At 44.0% G+C, this 21,873-nt stretch overlaps 1 protein-coding gene and 1 non-coding gene across 2 annotated transcripts; one reads left to right on the top strand and one right to left on the bottom strand.

Moving 5' to 3' along the window:
• Nucleotides 1-72: 72 nt before the first annotated feature.
• Nucleotides 73-17,643, bottom strand: LOC148837322 (uncharacterized). The gene is made up of 14 exons (XM_088911561.1): nt 17,567-17,643; nt 15,933-16,414; nt 15,285-15,468; nt 14,111-14,208; nt 12,955-13,173; nt 12,534-12,621; nt 11,079-11,200; nt 8,199-8,304; nt 7,700-7,771; nt 6,785-6,894; nt 4,342-6,221; nt 3,085-3,880; nt 2,638-2,731; nt 73-1,019 (listed from the first exon to the last, which is right to left on the bottom strand). Exons 2-14 carry the CDS (start codon nt 16,385-16,387, stop codon nt 900-902), a joined length of 4,344 nt encoding a protein of 1,447 aa, XP_088767687.1. The 5' UTR covers nt 16,388-16,414; nt 17,567-17,643; the 3' UTR covers nt 73-899.
• A 3,396-nt stretch (nt 17,644-21,039) lies between these two features.
• LOC148837321 (5S ribosomal RNA) lies at nt 21,040-21,158 on the top strand. The gene has a single exon (XR_016090905.1). It is a non-coding gene; the product is annotated as a 5S ribosomal RNA (ribosomal RNA).
• Nucleotides 21,159-21,873: the final 715 nt, after the last annotated feature.

The raw sequence follows: 21,873 nt of genomic DNA, 5'->3' as shown, positions 1-21,873 counted from the left end.
AAAGATATGTTCAAACTGGAAATTTTATTTTAACAACATACTTCAGATTTAGTTACAATAAATAAGCTGGTTTCGAATTACCTTTCTGAATTACAAAGGTTACAGACTGTTCTTGATTGCATAAGAGTATGGAATACTGTATAATATTTAAGAGTTTAAAACTTGCTATTGCATTTTCCCTGCACTGGATTAAAATTATTCATGATTATTATATACCATAGTAACGCAGCAGAAGGGGGCTTGCATACCAAACTACAGCTTACAAGGTTGAGACAATGAAACACACTAGCATTTTAAAATATTCATCTTTTTCCTCCTTTTGGGAGTGACAAGACACTGTTTCATGTGTGGTTAGCCTAAATAGATATTGTTCTTTCCATCCTGATGCATGGTACTGTGTGTAGGCTCTTTAGACATTCCCCTATTTAGGTATAAAAAAAGAAATATATTTATTTCCCTATTACAATAACTGAGCTTAGTTTGCATTGTTTCACTGCAGTGACTAGCTGAGGAACCCAGGAATCACCAAGATAAACTGATGTTACTCAGTATGTGTTAGCATTGGAGGTTTCAGCAGTCCGAAAGGCTTCAGAGAAGACAATCCATCACCAATATTTTGTGACAAACTGTATAAAAAAGGCAACCCTTAAGAAAAAATTGGATTTGCTCCTGCAAGTGCACAACAAAATTACAGTGCAGAGCCTTGCTCAGTTCAAGAAAAGAAGAAAAACTACTATAGTCATCAGAGCAGTAGTGAACACTGATAATGCACACATACCCGCAAACACACTGAGGTGGGGAACAAGTTTGTGTACAGTATATAGAGGAAGATGCAAAACTCAAACCTGAAGCTATACACAGTGCACCCACAGATGCTGTCTAATGCATTCCTGGGAATCCTAGGAGCCAGTGGCCCCTGGGTAGGTGAGGTAGAGCTGTAGTTGGGCCCTTACACTGCGCACACACTTGGCTTTCAGCTCCATGATCTCTTCCAGCTTCACCACATAGTCTGTGAAGTCCTGGAGACACAGCAGAAAAGGGGTTAGTCACCGCGTCTCACACCGTCCACTGAGAAGTGCTTCAATTATTCTAATCATCTGCTTGTTTTTTCCTTAGTACAAAAAATAGATTTTGAAAACGTATCAAAACACCCTTCGTGATAGCACTATTAAAAAGTCTGTAGCCATACTAAGAACAAAATTAGTTATATTATTTTTCACAGATTAAAAAAAAATGACCAGCTATGTGGCCACTGCATACTAAACTACAGCTTACCATGAGACGCACTACCATTTTAAAATAAATATTCTTCATCCTTTCCCTCTTCTGGGTAGAGATAAGACCATATGTTGTACATTTGTGTACATAAGTAATGCTCCCATAAAAGCAGAAGGTTAGTTTAAAACTAAATTGTTCAAACCACAGTCATTAAACCTATGCACCACATGGTGCATCCCTGTCCTACTATATCACAGGGGAAATTGTGTCCCAAAAACATTATCTTAAACACGATGACCACAGATTATTAATTATTATAATATTATTATAATTCCACGTATTAATTGGAAAGGTGGAAATGCAGCACAATACAGCACAGAAGAACTTGGATATATTATTTCCAACAAAACTGAATAAGAGCTAAGAGCAATTTTAAAACAATTACAAGCTTACAATCATATCCTTCAGCAACTAAATATTACATTAGACAAAACCCTCTTTCATCCCACTACTTCTATATTTTGTATTTAGAATAAATCTCACACATTCATGCAGCGAGACACTGACACATGGAAGGGATTCCAGCTCAGATGTGTGTGAATAATTCAGATTGTTCCTCTCTGTTCGTTTTACTTGTATGTCCAATTTAAAATTTTTATTGAGATACTGAATTATGGAGATGATGATGATAATAATAATAATAATTGCTTACACATATATAGCACGTTTCTGGACACTCCACTCAAAGTGCTTTACAGGTAATGGGGATCCCCTTCACCACCACCAGTGTGCAGCCCCACCTGGATGATGCGATGGCAGCCATAGTGCGCCAGTACACTCCCCACACATCAGCTATCAGTGGGGGGGAGAGCAGAGTAATGAAGCCAGTTCATAGATGGGGATTATTAGGAGGCCATGATTGGTAAGGGCCAATGGGAAATTTGGCCAGGACGCCGGGGTTACACCCCTACTCTTTCCGAGAAAGTCCTGGGATTTTTAATGACCACAGAGAGTCAGGACCTCAGTTTCATGTCTCATCCAAAGGACGGCACCTGTTTACAATATAGTGTCCCCGTCACTATACTGGGGCATTAGGACCCACGTGGACTGCAGGGTGAGCGCCCCCTGCTGGCCCCACTAACACCTCTTCCAGCAGCAACCTTAGATTTTCCCAGGAGGTCTCCCATCCAGGTACTGACCAGGCTCACACCTGCTGAGCTTCAGTGGGCTGCCAGTTGTGAGTTGCAGAGTGATATGGCTGCTGGCTGAGATGTAATTATTTTTGGGGTAAAATATCTAAATAGAAAATTCAGAAATTGTAGTCTGAGCTTTGGGGACGTCCTGAACTTGTTGCCCCAGTACTGCTGTGCCCTACATCAGCAGCAGGGGGGTGATCACAAGAGGCTGACAACCTCTCACCATGTCAGGCTGCAGGCTGAGCAGGGCCTCCTCCCTCCAGCTCAGAGACTGCATCTCCTCCAGCTCCTCACGGTGCGCCCGGATCACCAGGCTCCTGGAGACGAGAGGGACAGTCGGCACATATCCCTTCAGCCTTCAGCACGCAGCAAAAAAAGCTTACGTACAAAAGGAAATGTACCCTATAAAGCCCTCATGCAATCGTACATATACACCTTTTTAAACAAGTTACACAATCTGTATGCACTGCACAGTAAAGCCAATGTCTGTCTCAGAGAAAATGTACAGGGAGAGGAGATTACATAAAAGTGACTTCAAGGCACAATAAACCCGTAACAATTCACGGTTCCCGAAGCAGATTTAAATTTACAGGCTCATACAAAAAAAAATTAAATTTGTGCAAAATACTAATGAAAAGGTGGAGGTAAGAAACCAACAAAAAAAACCTACTGTGCCCTTCCAAGTGCCTCCTGCTGCTGTCGAGCGATGTAGAGAGGTTTTCTGGTCACGGTGTGCTGTAGCAGAGTGGGACTGGTCATACGGCTCTGATACAGAGTGGGATTGGCTAACTGGTCCCCTGCACTGTTTAGAGGGAACAGCTCTGGATCGGCAGGAGGGCTGGAGTTTCTCTCTGCCGCTGTATCTGAAGTAGACTGAGTAAGGCCTTGGCTCTGATGCCTCAACCCCAGGACCTCCTGCACTTCATTCCTCAACCTGCGGTGGCAGCCTGGAAGTCCTTCCACGCATAAATCAGCAACCGCCTGCTTCACGTTCACACTGGGCACTAGCTCTTGACTGGAGCATGACACAGGCGCTGCTGCTGCTGCTGCTGCTGCGGGTACTGAGATGTCACAGCTCTCTGTAGGGTCTTGCGCGCCTGCTGCAGTAACTCTGTCACTCTCTGGACTGCCCCCCCTGGCAGCTGCGGTCTGGTTTTGGCCAGGCAGTTCCTTCGCAAGCTCCCGGCACAGCACAGAGAAATGGGCTGAGACAGCTGACTCTGACACTCTGTCCGTGGCTGCAGGGGACAGCAGGCCGTGATCCAGAGCAGAGTCTTCAGGGGGTGTAGTGTGATTACTGGCGTGTGAGGGGCTGAGCTGGCAAGGGGAGTTACAGAGGTGCTGGGCAGTGCACGCTGTGAAACTCCGGGGACTGGGGATCAGACTGTGGGCAGCCAGTGTGACACTCACGTCCGCCCTCTGTGGGCACAGCTCCCAGGTGGCTGTATGACAGTCTGCGGAAGAACCTGAGAATGAAGCAAAGACATGGATTACTGTACTGTCTGCTGCTCAGTCCTTTCTGGGCTGGCTGATCAAAATGAAGCAGTCCAATCTCAAGCACGTTTTCAAAAGAAATGTTCATGGTTTTGTTCCTCCATCATTTCACAGACTTCTAGATAACCTGCAGTTATGTTCAGTTTTGGCAAGGATCATTACAGTATTGGGGTGATTTCTCTTTGAAGCTGCAATAAAAGTTTAAAGATGCTTAACTGGAAAAAAAAACAACAAATAAGCATTTAAACTTTTTTTTAAATCAGGAAAAAAGAGCAGTTTAGAAATGTTCACTATATTGTACTTGGATATTGAAAAGTGCAGTGAAAAGGGAAAATTGTACTGTATTTTATTACACGAGAATGAGAAATTGAAAGGAAAGTTCGTTTACTTCAAAACTACCAATATTTGGTAGACTATGTACATCCACCGTTACCATTCTCAGAGAGTAGGGGAGTGTCCAGGCTGACTGCTGGCTGTGTCTGCTGCCCTCTCTGGCTAGGCTGTGCCACTGCAGGTCCTTGATTCAAGGCGCTCCTTGACTCAAGGTCCTCAGTAGACTCCTCCCTGGAGACCTCGCCTTGAGAAAGAGAAGGAGACTGTGGCCCACAGAGGAAGGAGTCTGTAGCCACCTGCCTCTCGATGTCCAACAGAGAGATTGTCAAAGGGTCCATTGTGGCAGAGGTTATAGAATTGTCTGACGCTTGCTGGTGGACACTGTTATCCTCTTGTGGCTCTGAGGCAGAGTCCCTGTCAGTTTCTGCTTGTACACCTGAGCCAGACAACATCATAGAATCACATGTGGGAGTTGCTTCTCCATCAGTACCTGGTTTTACAAAGTTTCGATCACTGGGCAAAGGGATATTGGTACAATCTTTGGGGTTCGACAGGTCTGGTATCTCCACCATGTCCTGGAGTGCCGAGTTGATCTGTTTGTGGTCAGAAGACAGATTGTTGAAGCAGTCTAAACTGGGGGACACGTGGCCAGGCTGCTTCTCTGACACTGGAGAATAGGGTTTCTCAGGTGTATTGTTGCTACCAGAAGACCTCATGGTGAAAGAGTCCTCTTCTATGCTCCAGTCAGGCTGACCTGGGCTGTCCTGCAGCCAGTCCCCAAAGTCTGTCCGCCCATCCAGCCTCCAGCTCTCACTGACCTCAAGCTCCTCCATGTTGGGATTTGTCTCCTCTGCTTCCTCCCGCTGCTCAGACACAGACTGCTCTTGCCAGTCCTCCCTGCTCCTGTATTCTCCCTGAAGCCTGTCAGCTCTCTCTCGGTTTCCCAAATCCCTTCTCAATTCCAAACAGATAGAGCCTTTTGGCACCCCCCAGAAACTTCTCCCGCGATGGACAGAAGCGTCTGTGTCTGACCTATAGTCAAGACTGTAGGTGTCCTCGACGCAGTTGCCAAGGTGGTCTTCTTCACTCCCCAGCTCAACAACATTGAGGGAGTCCTGACTTGCATCACTAGCGCTGTCTACATCTGTGTCCCCTGGACACACCCGGCTGCTGGGCCTGACACCCGGTTCTGCAAGGGAGTCCATGCTCTGCCCCTCATATGAGGCCAGAAGGCCCTCCAGGGGCTGGTAGTGCCGGATGGACGGCCTCTGGAGTTGCTGGTGGTATTTTCTCAGATGGCGCTGCCTCTCCATCTCTCTCTCCCTCTCACTTCCTAACTCCCTTTCCCTTTGTTGGTGGCAAAGTGTCTCCCACTCTGCCTCCTTCTTGTCCTCCTCTTGCTTTTCCCTTCCTCCCTCTCTTTCCCTCTCCCTCCGGAGAAAACCAGAGCCAGCACAAGCATCCAAAGTGTCAGTGTCGACCTGGCCTCTGCAGTCCTCTAACAGAGACGCTCGTCCCAGGCAAGTTCCCTTGAACCTCTCCCTGGCAACAGTTTCTTTCCACACGGGCCACACCATAGCCTGAACTTTGTGTATGCCCTGCGAGTCCAGTCCTTGCCCTTGCCTGCAGCGTGCCTCGCATTGCCCTTTGGGTACCGCCTTATCCCCCTCCTTCTGCTCCACTGCTCTCAGCATTCCTTGCGCTGGAGAGCTGTGCTTCAGCCAGGCCTCTCTTACAGCAACAGTCTTGGGTGTGGAGCAGAGCAGGGCACTTCGTGGGGGAGTTACCACTGCTACAGGGACCCCAGGATGTGGCTCTTTGGGGTCTCGGGCCCCCTTACCCACCCCCAGCCTCAGTTTCTTGGGGGAGCTCCTCTCCCTGCAGGAGTGTTTGTTACGCTTGGAGAAAGGGCTCCCCACCAGCCTGCTGCCTCCTCTGGAGCTCGGGGAATGTTTCACTCCTCTTCTCAGCTCCTTCACCCTGCATGAAGGAAGAAGAAAAACACCTGCATGACACACTCACAGAGACGTGTGTACATATTCATGCGCCATTTCAAATAAGCTTTTTAAAAAGTTACTAGCTGTGATAAAATCTAATGGAAATATAATATTATTTATGCATAATGAAACAACAGAGATAACAGTTGAAATTCAATCTGACAGCTACCCTTACTACATATACAGATGCAGCCATTCAAAACGCGCGGGCGATACCGCATTATTTTGCGGTGCGCTTTACGCAGTCTACCGCGAGTTACCGTAAATTCTCCTATAATACCGCAGGAAAATAATAGTATCTGGAATTTCCGCAAGGTGGAGCTAATAAAGCTCAACCTCACACAATACATCTGTAGACAAATTCTGTATTTTTTCCACAAGTTTCCACTGATTTGACACATTCAAAAATTAGCAGTGGAAGCATTAACTAATTTACAAAATAGAGGATCTGCCATCATCACAATAAATAAAACGCAGCCCTGATTCACAGAACTCTTTACATTCCTGCTTAAAAATAAGTATAGAACAAGACAGAACTGTGCTCACCTGTCTGCATAGCGCAAGGTGTTGAGAGTGTGTTCTGTAGCTACATGGCTAGGAGAAATATTTGCTATCATGCAGGTCTTTGAATTCCCGATAAATGAATCCTTCAGCACCTAGAAAACATTTTAACACAGTATTAAATAAACAAATCTGTTGTGTTGCAAAGGTATTCACACACTTCCAACAAAGCCCCATATTGTTAAATTACAAATGATATACAGACATCTATTACTGAATATTTTCCATCAGAACAAATGCTCAGAATTAATATTTTTATGAGTAACAGAAGTTAAATACCAGCAAAAATCTAAAACTAAAATATGTTGATTGAACAAGTATCAATGTCCATAAGTTAATACTTATGAAGGTGAAACTGAATAAAGCAGAACAATCTGATTGACTGAAAAGAAATGTATGGGCCATTATTGACAAACACAGGAGAAGGATTATATTGCAGAATCATAGTGACCTTAAGCGTTTCGCAAAATGTACAAAGGAATTTCTGTAGAAAGTGGAGATAAGTTTTATGGATTGGGCATCTCAGTCCCCATACACTAATCACATAAAGATATGGATTGACCTGAATACTATTCAAAGGTTTATTTGTCAAAAAGAGGGAAAAAAATGCAACCAAGGAGTTCATCAGGAGAAAAAAAATGAAAGCTTTGGACCATCTAAATACATTTAAGCATACATTTACCATGCTGAAAAAAATAGAACAGGCAACTTTAGGCAAATGGCTGCAGCAGGGCGTTTCAAATTATCATGCAAAGTTTGGTGAGCACAGTGGGTTGCAGACCTCAACTGCCTCAAGGGGACATGCAACAAAAAACTGACATTCTCACATGCAGTTACAGTGAACGTCTCTTTCTTTATCACTTTCTTAGATTAGAAGAATGTGCTGAATCCAATGCCTACCTGAGTGAGTTTGCTCTGGCGGAATGGTGTGTGAGAGTGTTCTTGGTCCAGAGCACGAATACATTCCTTTAGCTGCAATACAAGCACAAAACCCTCGATTACTGCGCTATAGCTTAGGAGACAGTGTGCCTTTAATTTACTGACTTAACTGGCCACTGTTTTCTCTCTGATGCTCTCTCAGGGGACGCCAGAAACATCATAGAAACATCTACATTTACATCTAAACATCAGCCAGAAACATCTATCTGGCTTCACTGGACAGGTGTTGTATTCTGGTGAGTCAGCTCCAGCTCCATCCCTCACCACTGTACCAGACACCAGACACCAGGATTTTCTGTCCCTACTCTAATGTCCATGCTGGTAACCTGTCAAGTTCAGATATACTGGAAGCTAAAACACATCCAACCACATATCTTTTTCGATGCTGTACAGTCAGAAAAGCACAGAGAATGAAAAGAGAGAGAGGATTAAAGAAAATGACAGAGGAGGGTGAACTCACAGCCAGCAGGCTCTGGTTGATCTCTGCTCCTTCCATCTTGGTCTGTCTGTCTGGGTCCCTGGTATCTGCAGCTCTCTCACTACCTGCCAGGTCGATGAAGGAAATCCTGCACCACAGACATCAGAGTGTTTGACATTAATGTGCTGCTTACTGAGCTCACCCTACTGCCAATACTACATCCAAAAAATTAAAATGGAGCACTGAACTGAAAACAACTGTGGCAACAGATTGGAATACATATTTTACTTTCTTAAATGCAGGATTTTTTAAATACATATTTTACCAACAGAACCACAGAACAATATCAAAAAGAAAGGTCAAATTGTCATTCTGTTTGGCTTAGAAAAGCTGAGAGAATTTACAATGCCATAGTGACAAAAATAATCCTAATCGGAAGATCTTCCGTATCAGTCATGTCCTGGGTGTTTTCATAAGAAATATGAAAAATAATTTGAATGCACCCGTAGAGGCTCATTGACCAGTCCAGTTATATGCAAAATGGCGCTGTGCAATAATACACTGTTGCTACAGCTATGCTACCTGACTGGTTGCTGTTTTCTAATATGACTGTAACCACAGGAAAAGTCTCCCTCTTCATAATTAGAGTAAATGTTTATGTATGTTTTCTTAATTTTTGTTTGCCTTTTTTATCTTTATGTTTAGTGCATAAGTTTAGACACATAAGTGATAGAACAGACCTTAATATAATAAATCACTTTCCCTTTTATATGAGTTATTGTTAGTGACCATTATTAATGAATTATTTGGAGTCCAACTTGACCATTATGAAATGAACTGGATGCAAACACCTTTTTAAACTTGCGTCTACAATTACACTAAATGAATATGCATATACAGTATCCAATAGATACACAGCTTGTGGTGCTGTGTAACGTTCCATAAACTACAGGACCTACAATTGGAACTGTAAAAAAATATTTTCTGTTCTATAAAATATATCTCAAAAGACACTTGAAAGCACTTCTCATCTCATATAGCTAACTATGACCTAATCCTATAATAATTTCAGAAATAAAAACCGACAAAATTGTGTTATGCAAATAACTGTCAAAGCTTTGAACAGCTTTGGAAGTGTGCCAAACCATCTAAGGTAAAATGAGCTCTTTGTTACCAGCCTATTAATAGCAACTATATTTACTTGTAATATTTTGTTTTACTTATTAAATAAGAACATAGGAATGGTGACAACTGAGGAGTGGCTGTTGTAGAAATGTTTCTGTTTCCATTTAAAAGAAGTCTAAGAAGTTAAAATAAGTATTTATTTCATGCGCATAGTGGAACACAGAGATGCCTGGTGTATTTTTCACAAAACAATTAAACAAGAATATTTTTCTGTTATCTATCACACTTCCCTGTACTGTGGAGAATCAAGCTCGTCTTCTTCTTCGCTATTTGCCAAAGATAACTTCTTTAATACAACTGGTTACTTAGTTTCGTAGCCGGTGATCCTATACAACACAGTGTAGAATTACATAGTAGCCCTTGTGTCCAGCATTCCTCCATTCCAGTTCAAACCAGTTCTGTATGTCCGGCTTATAAAATACCACAGTGTCCACAGAAAAAGTATGTCAAAGACCCTCTCAACATGACCATTTTGCTCAGCCTGTTCGTCTGGGTGTTCCGTAGCTAAGCGATCATAAAAATGTCCCGTCTTTTCATGACACATCTCCGATTATGGGTCTGAATTGTATGGCTGGAAAGTTTGGTCCAGACACTTGGACACCTAGAGGTCAGTTTGTAAAGAAGTGTTTTGTATTCTCCATCCTACACAAATTGTCTCTTGGTTTCCAATTGTGACCCTGTGACCTTGTATAGCTCCCAAGCTTAAAGTAGTCCTCTGAGTTGACCCTATCTATACCACTTAGAATATGATATATAAGAAGATTTTATATAAATCTCCCAATCCCCTTTGGTCTATATTGAAGAGATGAAGCTCTTTTATCCTATTTTTTAACAATGTCAATCTGTTTTTTAAGGCTATAAAAACTTTTTTTGTATTATGGTGACCAAAACTGAACACAACATTCTACATGTTTAGTGCATTATAAAGATATATATTTACAGTATGTGCTCTTATGACCAGGTGAAAAAAAAAGTTTCTGTAAAGACTTCTTAAAAATGAAGGCAAGAAATTGTGACTGGGGAAACAAATCAGTGTCACATAAGGCTGAGGGAACATTCTGTGGCTTTGAACTTAATTTTAGAAGACAGGATTTCAAGCCACAGGGCAGGAAACCAGAGCAGACTTGGAGACACTTTGAGAATTATAACATTCCAACCACTGTCGCAAACATGAAACATTTCAGCCAATTTAAAATTGGATAACGCATTATCCTTCACCATTTTTAAAGTTTATGGCAATATAATTACGTATGATCAACCTAATACTTAAACTTTCCTCATTTCTATTGCACTCAATATCCAGTTATAGGTGGTGACGTTCATTAGTGAGTTTTAATCCCAAATTTGGGTGCTGCCATTGTACTGCTGAAACTGTAAATGGGGACATAAACAAACACAATCCCCTCTGTAATATATTTTTTCTCTCATGGTGGGGTCTTTTCTTTTCAAAAGATTTTATTTGTTTGTACCAGGCATTTGCATTACAATCAGCGTGATTTTTATCTGTGAATGTATGCTTTTTCCGTGTCTAATGTGTTGTTCTTCCTTGATGTTTGTTGATGAACTGTCTGGTATTTTATTTAATTGTAAAGGGGGGAAACCTAAGACAAATTTCCACTTTGAGTAGACAAAGAAAATCTCAATCTAATCTAAACAAAAGCAAATAATACAAATGTGATGTACTTGCACTGCAAATGCATAAAGGGCAAAGTGTCCCTGTACTGGGAGAGTCCTGACCTGCCAACCAGCCTGCGAGTGGAGTCCTTGAGGTGTATCTGAATGACGGCATGAGATCGAGAGGAGTCTGCGTTCACTCCACTGGCACCCCTGCTGCGCTCCCTGCTGCCCCAGGAGATCACCTGCAGAGCACACACAGACACTTAGACCAACACAGTGCCACTGGCTTAGGAGTACATTCAGGAGAATGGCTTAAGCCTTCAGTACTGCACACTAGAGGTGACTGAGACTGAAGAGCAAATCAAAAATAAGAGGAAGACATTCAGCCCATCTAGCCCTTTTGGTGGTTACTGGCTAATTGATCTGAGCATCTCATATTCACCCTTTTCTTGAAAGAAGCCAGGTTATCCTTTTGAACAACTTTAACAGAATGTGGTTTTTAGTCTTTCAGCTACAGACCTCCTAACAACAAGGGTTAACAGGATGGTCACAGTTTATTTATGAGCCTAATTACCTAACAGATGTCTAGCCAAAGGAGGGGAGTAGTGCCTTGCCGCCTTGCAGAACTGGGGCCCCGGGTTCAATTCCTGGTATGGGGTGCTGTCTGTGTGGAGTCTGTATGTTCTCCCCATGTTTGTGTGGGTGTTCTTTATATTTATATATATAAGCTTTATGTATACAGCTTTCTGTATATATAAAAGTTACATGTGGTCAATAATATGTGTTTCCAAAATCAACATTATTCTTTATGAGAGCAGTAAGTTAGGATAATTAACAAAAACAAAGAGAGACGAGACAATTGTATTATTTCTTTTGTAAATGTTGAAAAAACAGAAGAGCAGCACTGGATTATTGCAAAAATGATGTGTAAGACATCAAATAATTCAACATTCAACAGACCATAGCTGGGCTCCCTGTACACTTTCTTGTGTTAGGTGTTATAAATGTGATTTACTCCTGGTGCTGTATTTGCTACTCTTGTTAAGTTTCCTAGTGATGACAGGGCATTCAACTTGTTTGAACAATGTTCAAGTAGGGAGCTGCATCAGCATGCGTAGGCTGCAAAGGAACAGGTCAAGGTTTATTCCCTGCTGAAAAGAGAAGAAAAGAAACACAACGTTTCCGCTGTGGAGCCTGCTTCGTGTTTCTTTTCTTCTCTTTTCAGGATGGAATAAACCTTTACCTGTTCCCTTGTTTGAAAAATGGCTTGAAACCAGGAAACTTCATCTCCAGAAACCCCCTCTGAAGCTCCTGAAGACTCTGTGTCGTGTTCCCAATTCTTGAACACCCTTCCACCCTTTGCACTTGCTACTGAATAGAAATAATACAAATCTTGTCATTCTTGTTTAAATGATAATATACTTCCAGTATCAATAGCCCATTTTTCTTCCATCAATGACAATGTGTGTAATTTCCTAACAGAAGAATAATTCTGCAGCACTTTCTGATTTTAGATTGTGAAGTATTTCATAAGCCAGGAGAAGGACGTTGTGATGAAGAACAAGAAGGCATCACCTCAAGCAGCGTGCCCACGGACTCCACCCTCTCCTCCCGTAGCCCCACGATCTGGACCACATGACGCCCATCCTCCCTGGCAAACAACCTTCAGGGACACAGGAGAATGGCCACTCAGAGCAAGTCCACACAAACCAACACACCAGCCTGTCGGCATCTTCTAAATAAAATAAATGTCTACTGCATATAACATTTGTTAACATTTCCACATCTGCCTAGCTCTGGGTATGCTTGCACTCAAAGTGTTCCGCATAATAATTGGCCACAACCAGTTGACGAACTCTCAAGGAAGAGCTATCTGCAATAGTGAACTCCTGCTGAGTGGCGAGCCTCTCTGCACGACAGTTTCAAGCCTGTGAGGGATGAACGGCTGACCTACAACACGCCTGTGTCTCTTGCAAGAAAGTCAGGCCCCACGCACCGTTTCCTGCCATCCAGCAGGTCGTACAGCTGCCCGCAGTAGATCTCAAAGAAGCTGATGCAGAGGTGCAGGGGGCCACGGGCAGGCGCGGGCCGCCCCAGCCGGGCGAAGAGGTCGCGGGCGGCCAGCGCGTACAGGCCGGGGCTGCGGGCCGTGCCCATCATCGTGTGAGTCTTCCCCGCCCCCGTCTGCCCGTACGCGAAACATGTGGCTTTGCCTCTGCAAGAGAGAGCCGGACAGAGAGGCTCTTACAGGCACGCGGGTCTGACGGGGATCAGAAAGCAGCTTCAGCAAATAATACACAGTGTGACGTGGAGCAGGGAGCTGAAAGAGGAGCAAGTAGAGGTTAATTCCATGCTGAAAAATAGGAGGGAAACACATTGGCTCTGTAGGGCCTTCTCTGGATGCCTCAGTGATCTTGAGTCTGATACATTTAATAAACTTCTTAAATAATCCTCCAGTGCCAGGCTTCTGTGTCAGAAGAAACAGCAAAAGATACATATGAAATGGATACAGTAATCACCATTTAATATGCAGAAACCAGACACTTAACAAATGAACCTGCAGACTGAAAGGCAAAGACACAGCAGCCCTCCAGGAGCAGGAGCGAATTTCTGTGCTCTGGACAATGTGGAAAAAGAGATAAACCAGACAAACTGCTTGGGCATATGGAACAGCTGGCATGCTATCTGAAGGCAGAATGTAACTCCAAGGTTATATAACTGGAAATATACAGTGCGATAGAATGAATCGACCCTGAGCTATTCTGATCACTGCATTACAAAAAAGAGTGCTACTGTCTTAGAAAGAGTTTGAAGAATAGCAGCCACAATAACTTCTGGTCCTGAGGGCATGCCATACAGAGACAGGTAAAGGGAAATGAGTCTAACTAGTCTTGAACAGAGCAGATTATAATGAGGTCTGAGGCAAAAATCCTAAAAGTTACTGAAGTCAAAACAATGGAGAACTTCAGGTTCAATAATAAAACTGGGGCATGGGCAAGGATGGAAATTAAGGGAAAGAGCATTAACCCAGAAGGATGTAGATTTTGTTATGTTTTCAAAAATGTCACCTGTTTTCTCATTAAACCCCACAGTAAAGTGAGTCGTTCTCATGTTCATGTTCTGGTGGCGGATGTTGGAGGCAGATTTCTTACCCATTGAAGACATGCTGAATCAGGGGGTAGGCAGTCTTACGGTACACATCCTCATTTGTGCAGGACTCGCCAAACACGTCATCAAAATAAAACACATGCTAAAGAAAGAGAACAGATCCTAGTTTTGCTGATCACATGGTCAGTTTTGAGAATTGAACTGAAATGTGTAATACAAAGATTAACTCGTACACTATAGGTATAAGCAACCCAATACAGACTTACATACAGTATGTAACTGAAGTAATGTGTACACTGCATTGTGCACAACATTCGTCTACATGTAGGAAAGAATTGTACAGCAAGAGGCTAATGTAGTTCATAATATGAGCCTGAAAATATTTTCACTGAGGGCTATGTGCAGAATTGAGGAGCAAGAAATTGAAATTGTCAACTGTTACAAATATATATCTTGGCACTGTTGTTGACACATGTAACACAGACGCCACATGAAAGAAGAGCCGACAGCGATTGTTCTTCCTAAGAAAACTCTTCTCCTCTAATGTGTGTACTACAACAATGACTTTGTTCTATCAGTCTTTCATTGAATCTGTCCTAACACTCACTGTGGTAGCCTGATTTGGTCACCTTAAAACATGCAATAAAAACAGACTGAGCAGGATTGTGAAGGTAGCCAGCAGAACAGCGCAACAGTTACAGCTGTCAGACGTCTACAATGAGCAAATACTGAGGAAGGCCAATATGATAGCTGACAGTCATGACCCGCCCCTTTCACTGTGAATTTGACTCGATTGAGACAATCCAGATTCAGGACAGACGCAATAGAACTAAGTCATCTTCCTCTTCCACAGCTATCAACCTGCTCAAACTGGGTAACTGACTGTATATTTAACTTCTTTATATATATTTTCTTTCACATTGTGCATGTATGTCTCTTATTTGTTAACAGGTTCATGTTTTGTTAAATGTTTTGTGCAATTTCTTCTCTCTTTTACCTGCTTGACAAGCAAATTTCCCATCAATAAAGTGAAGTAAGTAAGAATGTCTGCAGTCCCTCAAAAGATATTTCCCTCTGAAGAGTCAGGAGAAATCTGCTGCAGGTGACTAAACACACACTATGTGCCTGCAGGTCAAGTAAACACCGGTGTGTGGATGAGAGTGCACACTGAATTGTGTTCCAGATGAAGGACACAAGCTGTGGGGCAGAGCGTGGTACCTGAAGCATGTACTGGGAGAGGTCCACCGCCTCCTTCTTCTCGTGGACCAGCACCGACTCGGGGTCCTGAGCGTCCACCACGTCCAGCTCCCCCCGCCGCTCCTCCCCCCCGCGCAGCGGCCGCTTCCGCACGCACACCCGGATCCTCTCCGCCGCCACCCGCGCGGGGCCGCGGCCCCCCGCCCTGAGACACAGACAGGCCTGAGGAAGAGCTCGACCGGACACCGCGGCTGTAAGTCGTGAGACACTAGCACCTTAACAGGTATGCCTGAAGGCAGAAGGCATGAAGGCAATTAGGCATTTAGGCCTAAAGCTAGTGTCCGTAACAGTAACAGTTTTTCCTTGGTATCCCGAGGTGCTTAGGAAAAAGGCCTAGATTCCATGTGCGTGCCAGGGCCTTGCACCTTTATTTTATCTTTAATTATGCCAACACTCACATCAACAGGGATGTCTAAAGGCAGAAGAATGAGGATTAAAAACATTTCTGTAACAGAATGAGCATAAAAAGTTATTTCTGTAATAACCTGTAACAGGAAGAGTGGATCAGGATGAATGTGCCAGTCTGCTGTTATCACCACGACAGTGAAGGCGATGAGAAACAGGAGGCCAAAAGGAGAAAAGGAGACAGGTCGGGGCGATTTTGGGTACCTGGCAGAAGAGAGGGGTAACCCATAGTTGTACCCTTGGCTGTGTGTGACTCTGTGCAAAGGGGTTTCCTCCTTCTTGGCTGGACACCTGAGGCTGTGTGGCACTCCTGGCTGCCCGGGCCTGTGTCTAGGTGCTACGCTGTCAGCGTGGGTGCTGTGCCCAGAGGGGGTGCTGAAATCCAGCTGCCGGCGTGGGGTGCCCCGAGCTGGGAGAGATCCGTCTTCCTCCTCCTCCTCCTCCTCCTCAGCCCCCTGCCCGTCCTGCAGGGTTTTGACCAGCTGCACCAGGTGGAAGAGGCGGGTGCGGTCGTGCATGTGGTGCACTCCCAGCCGGGGGTAATCGCTCATGGTGAGGCGGGAGAGGTGGGCAGGCCTGCGCAGTCCGAGCGCGGTGAACTGGGGATAGTAGCGCTCTAGCCCTGCCTCGCACAGGCACTCGTAGAGACAGGAAGCCATATCTCTGTCCTCCGCCCACAGAGCTCCCTGCACACCAGGGGGAACAGGGGTGTGTTACTCCATACACTTAAAAAAGAATATTCTCAAAATATATGGTTTACTTCTACATATTGTTTTAGTCACCCTTTAAAAAACCAAGTTATTCACACACAAATCTTGTAAAAACAGATTCAGTGGATAAAACAAAGAGCTACATCAATGATTTACTGTTTCATTTTATTTCAAAGAAGCAGTCGTCTCACATAAGTAAACTTTGGTGGAAATGAGAAGGGAGGCATGTTCAACATACTGTATTTAGTTCTTCACTGAGCGGCTGCCTATCTATTGCAAGTGATTATTTCAAAGCAGAATTTACAAAAAAAACTTTTCCTAATAAAGCTTCTAATACCTGTTAGCAATAAAAAAGCATGTGTATAAACCTGTAAAACAGAATCACAATAATTGTGCATAGAGAATAGAGAACTATAGAAAGGTATGACACTATCTTTAATTCTCAGATGTTTGGCGCTTAATCATAAGGAGTAAGGAATAGTCCCCTACTGGACAAATATATTTAGCAGAAATAGTCTTTACTGGCTGGGGGAATTTACAAACGTATGACCAGACTGTATCATACCAATGCCAAAATTAATACTTCACATTGTTTACACCAGGTTGCTCAATACCCTGTAGATCACCGGTTAAATATCTTGACAGGCTTTAAAGAGAACATGGCGGTATCATTTCTCCATATCATTTCTCCTGAGAGTGGAATAACATATTTAATGTCATTCACTCCCAGGAACTAGAAAAACTAGTTTCATTACAACCTATTCTTAATGCTTATAAAAACAGTTTTGATCTCCTGCAGGGCCTTTCATGACATCTTCACGAGGTGCGATACAATAAAACAAAGCCAAGACAAAAGGAATAGAGACATGTACAGTATAAACAAATGAACACTGGAACTTAATCAGAACTAAATGCCAGCTAACAGGGTAAGGCTTCAGACAGGATCAGAAAGTGCTGATCGGCATGTAAGATCGGATACGGGCAGAGAGTCCGTTCCACAGCCCTGAAGAAACAACACAGAAAGCACAGTCCTCCTAGATTCCGGGCTTCGTTATGGGAAACGAGTGAGGAGTTACATTCATGTAATTTCATTAGTTATGTTTAATGCTCAAAATGAAAACCACTTACGTGCAGTACTGTAGTTTTATTTTTCTCTCGCTCCGAGGGTCAGGTCCACATTACAGTATGCTCTCTCTTGAAAAGCCGCTGTCTAATGGTGTCCAGCACTGAAATTCAATCCCTACAACAGTAGGGAATATCTCAGGATAATTATAGATAATCCAGCGCAGCTGCAGCGCTGTATGGGACAGGTGAAGTATAAAATGTGAGGCAGAGCAGGGTGTAATGCACAGCTGAACGGGCACACTGCAACACTGAATGTCTTCCAGAAGATATAAATGAACAAGCCTCTCTTATACTAACAGAGACAACTACGTACAGCACATACTGTATACATACACCTATGACTCGCTTAAGGTAGAAACAATAGCGTGAGATTTTAAACCTCATCAAACCCTGCTGATCAATTTTTTTTTCATGCTCACCATACGCGAGAAGGATGCTGAAATTACTGTGTATCTGTTGGTTCCTAGATGTATCAACAATTAGGCGTAGCGTCCATAGCAGTAACAGTTTTTCCTTGAAGAGGAGAAATCCATCCTGAGATATTTAGGAAAAAGGCCTGCAGTCCATGTGGTGCCCGGGTCTGCTTTAAAGACTTTTAAAGCCAGTGTTTGGTCCTTATCCATTTAATGGGTGAATGAAATTTGAAAAGTCAAATCAAAATCTCTATCACCTCTGAGCTTTGCCTACGTACCTCGTCTACCAGAAAAGAACATCTAGACTATTTCTCCTTCTACATATCAGCAGATACAGAAGTGCTTAAATTAGGAGCATTGCAGCTGGAGCAGCTTACCAATATTATGTCCCTGAATTCTATGTTATCGTATTTGCAACTTCACTAAGGTGGGACAATTTATCCATTATAGCACAGCTGCATAAATCTTGTACTGCCATGACAACCACATGCATGCTAACAATGTATCTGGGTGTGGTACAATTTATAAGCTGCTGTACTCTCTTCAGGATCCCAAACTGAACATTGAGGAGCGCAGTCTGGCAAAAAATATAGAGTAAAGCTAGTAGCTCATCATCACGTGGGACTCCATCTCAAAGCTCTTTACGTGGTGACGTGTAAAAAGCCTTGTGCTCATTCTAGATGTTCTGGAGCCAAGGAGGCAGCTGTGACTGGGCTCTGTGGGGCCACTGTTGCAAAGCAGTACAAGCTGTACATCCGCGCCACACGCCCCATTACTCTTGTAGACCTGGGTGGCACTAAACACCCCAGCTCTGCTCAACCGCTCAGTGGGGTTCAAACATAGCTGTCCCAATCCTGTCTTGCCAGGAGCAGTCTGCAGGAACAGAGGACTGCAGGATCCCGGGACTTGGTCAGTGTGGCACCTTGCAGTGAGGGCACCTCCAATCTACACAAGATCCATCACTTTTGGTCCTCCCAAAGCAGCCATCGGCTGGTGCCTGGTACAGGATTAGCAAGTGCAAAACTTTGATTCACCACTAACCAGGACTTGGCTCCACTGATCTTGAGCTGACTTATTCCTGGCTCCAATGTACTGATGGTGCACTGTTCTCCTGGGGCTCTTGGAAAACAGGGCATCTTGATTCATGTGAGCTTGTTCTTGATTTTCACCAGGCAGGACATTCAACACCTGACAACACTTGAACCTCATTCTTTCTCCAACGAATGAGGTGATTTAGTACTTATACAACAGTAAAAGAGACTCGAATTGTGAATAAACAATGAATTGAATGATTCCAAAAAAACATTTAATTAATATCCAAAAACCTTATAGGGGGCTGGCGACTCTGAACTATAAAAAAACCGACCCGTCCCTCTGTAAGTCCTCTTAGACGGGATTGTGTACAACAAGAAAAAAGACCCCCGAAAAGGACCACAAAGATCCTTTTATGACTTTCGTTTTCTTTAGAAGTTCGTTATTTGATGTCGCCCAAGAGGACCTCCTGGGCAAGAGGTGACGACTCGCAGGTGCTGTTATGTATCTGTTAGACTCACGACTTCTCATAGCTCAAGACGTCCGTGGGTTTCAAACGGTATTGACATGCTAGATGGATGTGCAAGACGTTAGCAACAGATGTTGATACTCGCTGAGTATTAACAGTACCAGATCAAAGCCTAGCCAAATCACAATACCACTGTATGTATACAGAAAGTGCCAACTGCTGCAACATGTGGCTGATGTTGTACTGCGGTTGCAGGACCGGAACAGAACTCACCAGGTAACACTAGGGGCTAAAGTTTCCCAAAACGGCGGCGCTCCCGGCTCTCAGAGGGCAAGTGTCCTGCGTGTGTTTTCGGCGCACCCCCCCGGCGGACGGGGTGCGTGTGTACCGATGGATACACACACTCCCCGACCCAGATTATCGCTCCACTCCGCCTGTTCTCTCGGTGCGGCCGCCGACTTTCTGCAAGACCCGTACCTGCGCTTCCCCGGTTTCCATGACAACGAAACGTCGCCTCCAACAGCAAGCGCCGGGCTCGCGCCCTCTGTCCCGCTTTCTCCCCCGCGGGGAGGAATGAGCCAATCGGGTGTCTTGATCATGACGGAAGCGTGACGACACAGGAACAACCGAACACGAGGGGAGGAGGCAGGACAGGAAGTGTTCTGTGTTACTTCTGCGAGTAATGCAGATCTAGGTGCCTTGGTTGTGTGTTGCTTCTGCAGTAAGCATAGGCAATATCTAACTCATTTCTGGCCTTCGCTTAGGTTAAGCATTGTTTCGTCAGTATTAACCTTACGTTTCTCAACACTAAATGTAGTGTTTAAAGTGTTACTACGCAGTATGGATGTTTTTTGATCTCTTAAACTCCAAAAATCTGTGCTGTATATTCTAAAAAATATTATTGGCAACAAATTCAAAAGCCTGCTTTTGAAAGGACAATGCCTATTTATTTATCGTCTAATTGTAGTTAAAGAGGCCGGACCCTACACCAGCCTGAGCCGTTATCGGAGTAGGTTTCTTTCGTCTTGCGCTCACACCTGAAGACGCCAAACGTTGCAATTTTAATTCTTTCTACTTTTAAGCGTGGAATTAACCTCTACTTGGTCCTTTGCCTCTCTCGTGATGATAGAGCTCGAATCATTTCTCTGGAAGCCGACCACCTGCAACTGAGAATGAATAGCTTACTAGAAACTTTATCAAAAGCTGACATTTTATTTTCGGATGGTATCTATTGCCGTTGCTTGTTCAGAGAAATTGAACACGTTAAGCAAGACCTACCTTGACTAAATCCATGCCGCCTGTCCACTAGAATCCTACTGCCTCACAGATCATAATCTATTTCAGTTCTAATTTCCATTTCCAAAACTTACATTAAAGCCGTTAGACATACAGCTGCATAAATGCTTGGTTCAGTTGTATCAGCTGTTCTTTTTTTTCTATTTAAGCCAGAGTGAAATAGTGAAGGGAAAGAGGAAGGGGGAAGGAGATGAAAAACGCCGCGTCGTGGAAGCAGTGAGGGAGCGGTCCCCTCTAGAAGAAGGGCGCCAGTGAGCCGAGCTCTCGCTTACGGCCACACCACCCTGAACACGCCCGATCTCGTCTGATCTCGGAAGCTAAGCAGGGTCGGGCCTGGTCAGTACTTGGATGGGAGACCGCCTGGGAATACCAGGTGCTGTAAGCTTTTACCCGCAGGAGGCGCCCTTTCCCCGCTCGCTCGCTCATGCCCCTGGTCACACGTGCAGTGCGGCTCTTTCGTCTCTTTCTCTGTCAGCTCTGGGGAGACGCGGGTGCTTGTGTATTGGCGTGAGCGTTTTTTATTCATGATCATAAACCTTATATACTGTGTATGTCGCCAGTTTTACAAGTCCGCAAAGGATCGAGTAAAGGTTTATCTATCGCAGGCTGAAAAGAGACACAGCGCTTCGGCTGCGGAGACTTGTTCGGCTGGCGTTCTGGGGGGAGTTGAGTTTTTCAGAATTGTATTGAGGTCGTTTTTTCTTCTTTTCAGTCGTTTTGTTTTCATCAAAGATGTATATTTACCTGGCAAAGAATTTCGTGGTGTTGAAAAGATGCCCATTCGGAAAGAGTTGTGTGAGTGCCTTTGGAATGATCTGCATTGCTATAAATAAAAAGTAAATCTGGGCTCCAGATCCTTGCCTACTCGATTCTATATGAGAAGCAGGGAGGAAACTAAATGATGAGCCCAGGTATCGTTTTCTTATCATCTGCTGTATTATCATGACTGATGCTATTTCCAGCATAACAGAGCGCAAAGGCAACGGGAATGGTGCGCTGTCACGAAATCACTGCTGAAATATCAAGATCCTCAGCATCGAACCCGATACCGTACCCGCTGACGTCCACAGAGTACAGAGCAGAACGACGCATTTGAGTTG

The sequence above is a fragment of the Atractosteus spatula genome, chromosome 3 (genome assembly GCF_055471065.1).
Source record: "Atractosteus spatula isolate fAtrSpa1 chromosome 3, fAtrSpa1.hap1, whole genome shotgun sequence".
NCBI classification, from domain to species: Eukaryota; Metazoa; Chordata; class Actinopteri; order Semionotiformes; family Lepisosteidae; genus Atractosteus; species Atractosteus spatula.
The sequence above is the reverse complement of the archived record's forward strand: the minus strand, read 5'-3'. Positions and strand labels throughout refer to the sequence as shown.